This window comes from Telopea speciosissima, chromosome 6, assembly GCF_018873765.1.
Source record: "Telopea speciosissima isolate NSW1024214 ecotype Mountain lineage chromosome 6, Tspe_v1, whole genome shotgun sequence".
In the NCBI taxonomy this organism is placed as follows: Eukaryota; Viridiplantae; Streptophyta; class Magnoliopsida; order Proteales; family Proteaceae; genus Telopea; species Telopea speciosissima.
Window position 1 is genome coordinate 66647254 of NC_057921.1, and position 7561 is coordinate 66654814.

The window sequence follows — 7561 nt, forward strand, 5'->3', positions numbered from 1 at the left end:
CAGTTTTGGAATTGGTATCGAATCGATACCAATACGATCCGTATTGGCCAAATCGGACCATTTCCCCTCAAAATTTTGATACCTTGATTTTTTTTTTCAAAGACCGTTTACCACCTCCCCTCTGTTTTTATCTCTAATTTGAAATTAGGTAGGTATCGAAATTGGTCATGGTTGAAACTGGTATGAATCAACCGATACGGCCTATCTGATACCAAAACCTAAAACCATGTGTCTATGTATTGGACGGTTTGGACTTATTGGGTTCCCACCACTTCTTTTGCCACCTTGTCTTTTTTTTTTTTTTTTTCCTCTGTTTTCCTTTTCCAGTAAGGCTGTGTTTGGTATGCATTCTTGGAATAGATTATGTTAGAAATCTGAACAAAAAGGAGAGGACAGAAAGAAGGCCTGAGTCAAATGAAATGCACCCTCCTAATCCTGCAAAGGGTTGCAACAAACCTGCCTCCCAAGATAAATCAGGCGGACTGTTACTGGTTGCAGGGACAGTAACATTGTGAAGCTATCAGAGATATTTTGATCATCTGGACTGAGAGAATTCGTGGCCCATTTATAGGCCCACAAGGCCTGTTCGGATGGGTCACACCCATTGGCTCATATGGCTTGACCTGACAGGTCATGACTATTGGGCTGGGCTCCCTTGGCTGTTCGTGTGGGCTGCAACTCTTGGGGTCAATGTTAAACCAAGGGTTGCACTCCCTCTTTGATCAGCCACCGATCCAACGGTCGGATCGATCCTAAGCACCCTTTGATCAGACACCGTCGATCCCGAAAAGATTAAGGCGACATACTGCGAAGTGCAAAGTGCGCCATCAAAGCGCCACATTGCGCCTCACGCACGCGCGCATACGCGCTCGGACGGGTACCGTCCTCGCTCGCAAGTGCACCGTACAATCTCTTCTAGCATTACATGTAATAATAATAACTACTTACTACTAACACATATAAACCCAATGAGCTTTCCTTTCATAGCCGATGTGGGACTAAAAGTCCACATCAATATTTTGAAAAATTCTAACAGATTATGAGTCTAGAACACATTTTAAAACTCAATTTTTCTCTACTTTCTCGCTTTAGAAAACGTTCTAGACCCATAATCTATCCTGAGAATACATTCAAACACATCCCAAAATGTATTCAAAATTAGGCTTTGCTTTGTTAGAAGTGAAATAAAAAACATTTTAAAAGGAGTTTTCTGATCATTGCCAAGTATGATAGTATAGACTTTAAATGGTGTAACTTTGAGGATAATAATCCTCCTATATCCTTGTATCCTTCTTTTGCTTAGTTTTATATGTTTTTAATTCCATTAAAAAAAAAAAAAAAAAAACTCACAAACATAGAAAATATGATGAGTAAAATTCATTCCAATATTCATCCAAACTACCATTTAATATTCTCGTGTATGCAGTGTCAAAACTCACCTCAATTGAATATTTTTTAAGAATTTTATCTTCACTCGTTCATCTAACCCAATAGGGTCTAACTAAACCTTTCATTTATTTTTTTGAGCCTTTGTCTCAGTAAGTCTGGTCTAGATGGAACCTGAAAATTAAGTTAGAGGGTGGGTTGGAAATGGCCACAAAATCTGAGATCCGTACAATGCTGCTATATAGCATGAATCATGCCAATTACAAAAATCACTTCGTCATCAGCATTACCATTATAGGAATTCTGGTTCAATGAAAATAGGGAAAATGATGTATACACGACATTTTATATATACATCATCTAACACATTCTCTCATTTTTCTGATCATTAATACTTTTGGGCTACCAATTGTACACTCCGATTACCATTGAAAGGGATGTTTCCCTCGCTAACGTATTTGATGAAAATATTAGTGCATATGTTCATTCTCTCCATGTGGTAATTTTTCTAGCGTTGGCATCTCTCTCTCTCTCTCTCTCCATATATATATATATGAAATTTTTTGTTGTAATCAAGGTTAGTGAAAAAGAAAAGGTAACATTACTTCTTTTGCCCTTTTAGTATAAATAATGCTTTGTTTTCCCATGAGAAAAAAATTCTCTTAATTTTCATGTAAATTTGAAGAGTATACATGACAATGACAACTTTGATTCACCAAAAAAGAGACAATGACAACTTTGTTTTTTAGAATAAATATTTTGCAAATCAGCCCAAAATTCCCTAAGAGCAAAGGGGGGAGAGAGAGAGAGAGAGAGAGACAGAGAGGCCCGGGGGGCGGGGGGGGATTGTGCTCCTCTCCAGGGAGCCCAACGCCCAGGGAGTGCCCAGGGGGCATCCAACCGTTGGGCTTTGCTTCGCACATCCTGACAGCTGATTGTGCACGCATCCGGTACAGCCCAGCCATTAGATCCCCCCCAAGCACTCCCTGGGCGTTGGGTCCCTGGAGAGGAGCAGAATGGGGAGGGGGTGGCTGTATCTAATCTATGAGATTTTGCATAAGACCTAGATTGAAGAACACCTTTTGGGTGCCAAGAATCTAACCAGAGAAAAGTCTCTCCCATCATCCATGCAAGTCATAACAAAATTTGACACCGTATGCCTAAGGTGGAGAATCTTTCTCCATGACCAAGAAAAATTCGATGGTCCAAATAGATTCAATTCCATTTTAAGAGGATGTGAGTAAAGTCAATCCACCAAGAAAGAGTAAAGTCTAGCAGCAATTCTCCAAACCAGTTTCTCTTCCTTTGCAACTCTAGGTGTGCAAGAAATTAGAGCTTTTCTTGCTTTTCCAAAGGAAAGAGCACATTAAGGATCTAATCTTCTAAATGATGTTATTTAGAATCCCCAACATCCCAGACCAATAGAGATACGAGGTTTGCATAATCAACCTGATGAGCTTCAACCAACCTGCATATATATGAAAATGCTCTACTTTTCCAAAACTAGAAACTCTTAACCTTGATTTAATAAACTTTTGGAAATAAGACAACAGACAAAGGTTATAACTTTTCCGTTCACCTTTTTGGTGACAACAAGAAACACCCCCTCGCATGGTTTTTTTTATTTATTTTCTCTCTCCCTAACCACCGTACGCAGTGCATATTGCCATTAGTGTGGCATAGGAGATTCCTCCCACACTGGCAGCATGGAAAGCCCTACTTTCTATTACTAGTGAAGACATTATCATCTCACCGTGCACATAGACACCTTGCCTAACCATGCAATTATAATCTTGTGTTGTTGTTGTTTGATAGCTCTTTCTTTTGTTTCGTTTTGATTTCTTTAACATCTATATTTTTCAATTTTCTACATTACCCAGTCCCAATCTCACTGTCCCATTTGAATTGGTTTGCTATGCTAATCCATCACTCACCACATTTTGCTATATAAGGTTAATGATCATAAAGTCCTTGTCCTATTCCAGAAGGAGGGAATAAGATTTGCTCCTCTCAAAAACAAGAAAAAGACGAAAATTAAAACCAAAACCTAGAGGAGGCCTAGAAGTCTAGAACCACCTAGAATCAAATTGGTGTTTTTATTCTTCAAAATGCTCTTCATTTCCCTTTTTTTTTCTACTTTTTTATTCTTGTTGGGATTGGGTTGCATGGGAGAAACAAACAAGTTAGAAAAAAGGTCACAGAGTTAGACTTTTAAATATATATACATATATTATTCAAAGATTTAAGAAAAAAATTTTACACTTTAGATGAAGAAGCTAGTTACCCAAAAGCCAAGCCAACAGCTAAGAAAACTGTTAAGTTAGTTAATTGACTCCAACTAAAAAAACTGCAAGAGACTGATGGCTGGCTCAAATACTTAGGGTTTTCATTATTTAGAGACCAGAGTAACTGTAATATGAAGAATCATGAATCCCACCACAACCCATTTAGACAATTAATGGGTACCCCCCAAAAAAGCACTTAAAATTGAAATCAACAAACCTCAATTATCATTTTTTGTCACCGAAAGCTGAAGCCCTGAAGCTTGTATATATATCTTCATTTGTTGCTTAAAGTTTAAACACAGTAAGTGGGGAACACCTCAAAACAAAAACAAAAAATATATATATAATAGAAGCATGGAAGGGTCCATTTGTAGACTTTTGGACGGATTGCAGAGGTGGGAGTGAGAGATTATGGTATTCCTGGGGCACGCTTGCCTAAGGGAATGTTTATGGGTCCCTTTTGATGACCAAAGTTGGGTGGGTTGTCAGAAATCTTTTTTTTTTTTTTGTTTTAAACACAAAAAGAGGGAAGAGATGGCATGGGAAGTAATGATCTTACATATAGAAAAGGAGGCAACTTGACAAGCCTTCGTAGAGTGGTGGATTTAGAAATTATTAGGTGGGCTTTTGGTTGAGGCAGGTAATTTAACTGGTTCTCAAGTCAATACAACTTGTTACAGAGCTGTTGAGCTCCATTTGTTTGTGTTTCTTAAAAATTAAAAACTAATGAAGAGGAAAGAGGTACTGATTTTGTGTTCTTTTAATTCCTTTTTAGAACTTTCCTTAAAGTTGATCTACCATTACAGTTAGTTGTTCCTGTTCTTCTCCAACTCATTAATTTGCTTCATGGAAGTGATGTGAGTAAAACCTGGACTTTCCTGACCTTACCTGCTTCCAAGAAGAAATTAAAACAAAAGGGGTTTGTTTGGGTAGAGAGGGGAAGAAAGGGAGACAAGCTGAACCAAATTCAAAGACAATATATAATTTCAAATCTCTGCTTCCACCCACTTGAATGGAACTAATAATACTATCAATGATGAAAATAAAATTAAGAATTAAGAAAGAAAGAGAATAACTAATGAAGACACTCAAAAACCTTTTATGTTAAATTAAAAATAAACAAATTAAACAAGTCATTCTTCTATCCATAATACTCCTTACACAGTTCCACATTTCACAAACTCTTGATACCTACAACTTGAAAATTATATGTACCAAAGCTCATCAACAGCTAGCATAATGGCAGTACTGGGTGCCCCTTTGTGTAATCTTTTTCTTGTGATAGAAGATGTATATAAAGGCCATACAGCAAGCCCTAGAAGTAGTAGTAGCCTTGGTTCTCTTATATATATTGCCCTGCAAAAGAAAAAAAAATATGGCTTTTCTTGACCTCTTCTTCTATTCCTAAACATCATTCCTTGACACCCTCTTGAAGCCAATCTAAAATAAGCTTCAAATGTTTGTAATGACGAAGAGTAGAGTGAAGAAAACAAGGAAAAAGGGAAGAAGTGAAGGGAATAAAGGAAAATTAAAATAAAAAAAAGGAGGGAGGGAGGGAGGGAGGGAGGGGGAGGGGGGGGGGGGCAGAATCCATGTATCCTATTTGTTAGTTCTATAGAACTCCAAACAAGTCACCCACCATGCAAATAAAAAAGAGAAAAGAAGAAGAAAAAAAAAAAGCCCAATATTTTCTTCTTGTTGTACTTTTACTTGATCTTCTTCTTCTTCTTCTTTACCAAGATCCACCACCCAACATTCCATTCCAATAGCCATTTGAATCCCCTTGTCCTCTATTCTGATCAAATTCAATGGTGCTTGAAACCTGTCTTAAATCCTCAAAAGGAAATAAATGCCTTCCACTGCTCTCCTGATGATGAACCACAGGTAGACTCCCATGCCCACCAGCTCCAACTCCAAGTCCATCAAGAGAAAAATTAAGAGTTGGTTTAAAATCCTGCAACTGTCCAAACCCAGATGGATAAACCGAATTTGAGTCCGAATTCGGCATCGGCATGAAGGAATTCAAACCCCTTGGAGTAATCCCACTCCTCAACAACCCTAATGTTGAAAGAGAAGATGAAGAAGATGAACAAGGGTTGTTACTGTTGCTATTGTTGTTGTTTCTGTTTTCAATGTTTGGTAATTCAATAAATTCAGAGACAGTACTGAATTCATGTGTGGCTGGGAAAGCCAAGTTCAGGTCTTGGCCTTTAAAGATCTTAGGGTTTTGAGAAGAGGAAGTAGTAGATGGAGTGAGATCAGGAAGCTTTTTTGATGAAGTTGAAGTAATAGTAGAAGAAGATGTTGAAGATCTCTTGTTCTTCCTTGAACCTCCTCCAACAGGAACGTTTCTAAGAGACCCACCTTCAGTCCAATACCTTCTACAAGTCTTACAGAAATATCTTGGCTGAGTGAGACTGTAGTTGTTGTAGTAACAAAACTTTGTGTTTGTTGAATTGCATCTTGGACAATTCAGAGCTTGTTCTTTTTGAGGCCTTGCCCTTCTCTCTAACATAGTAGGCCTTGAACATGTATTAGAGACCATCTCCTCCATGGGTTTCACTAGACCAATCTCCTAATCAATCCCAAAGGAAACAAAGAAAAGAAAATACACCATAGATCAACACAGATGAAAAGCAAAAGTGAGTAATAGCAAACAAAGAGACAACAAAACAAAGATAAATAATAATAATAACAAATAATGCCTTTTTCCATTCCTTTATAGAGTGTGAGGAAGCAACCCCCCCCCCCCTCCCCCAAAAAAAAAAAAAAGAAAGAAAGAAAGAAAAAGTGAAGTGCTTTCAAGTTTCAACTTTCATGAAGAAAAGAAACACTGATCAGATGACAACAACATGAAATCAAACAGAAGTGGGGACTTGCACCAGAGACACACCAAAGAAAAAAGAAAAAAGAGAAAGAGATGGAGATGAACAAAATCTACCAGAACAGGAAAATCCACTACAATTTCTTTAAAGGTGTAATTAATCAGCTTCAACAAACCAAACAATGAAGAAAATTTTTTCATGATTGATTTTCATACCTGTGGCCATTGATGAGCAGTGTCCATGGAAGGAAATAGAAGAGCTGTGTGTGTCTGATCTTCAAAGAGAGAGAGAGAGAGAGAGAGAGAAAGGAAGAAAGAGCTTCTCTGGTGGCACAAACAGGTCTTAGAGAGGAAGAAGTAGTAGTAGTAGTAGTAATGTTTGAGATGATTTCATGGGTGGCTTAAAATGTGTCGGCTTGGTTTATGAATGAAAGAGGAAGGAGGATGATGGGGTTGTTTGGCCTCTTAGTAATAAAAAAATTTGTTATTAATATTTTAATAATATTTTGGTCTTGGGTATATTTGTCTTAAAATTTATAATATTCTAATGGGGGTTCTCTTTTTTCTTGTCAAATTAAATGGTTTTAATTATTCTTTTGTGGGTGGGTTGTGTGTGTACTGAGGACCAAGGTGAGGTGGGTTCCTGCTTTTCTGACCAGAGAAGAGAGAGAAGTCAGGATTCTTCCTCTCCTTATAATCTCCTGTTTCTCTTCTTTCTCTTTCACTTTCTCTCTGTGTGATCGTGGGTTTATTTGTTTTGTTTGATATTCCATTTTTTTTTTTTTTCTCTTTCTTTTGGGGTTTTGAGATTTGGTTTTGGATCTTTGTCTCTCTGGGAAAAATTCTACTTCATTGGTGAAGATGCACATTTATGGTGAATGCCTTAGAATGGAGAATAGCTCTTAATACGAGAATTGGAGTTGGAGTTGGAGTTGGAGTCGGGAAATGGGTTTGGTTTTGATTGGGGTCCCAGAAAACAATGGTGACTCAGAAAAAGCTGGACCCAAAATTAAAAGACGAAATTTGAAAGAGTCCCCCCGGCGGAGGAGGGGGTGGGAAGGGAGGG

The 7561-nt window shown here is 37.9% G+C and overlaps 1 protein-coding gene across 1 annotated transcript; it reads right to left on the minus strand.

Moving 5' to 3' along the window:
* Positions 1–5326: 5326 nt before the first annotated feature.
* On the minus strand, positions 5327–6942 carry LOC122663737 (dof zinc finger protein DOF4.6-like). The gene is made up of 2 exons (XM_043859376.1): positions 6712–6942; positions 5327–6246 (listed from the first exon to the last, which is right to left on the minus strand). Exons 1-2 carry the CDS (start codon positions 6736–6738, stop codon positions 5404–5406), a joined length of 870 nt encoding a protein of 289 aa, XP_043715311.1. The 5' UTR covers positions 6739–6942; the 3' UTR covers positions 5327–5403.
* Positions 6943–7561: the final 619 nt, after the last annotated feature.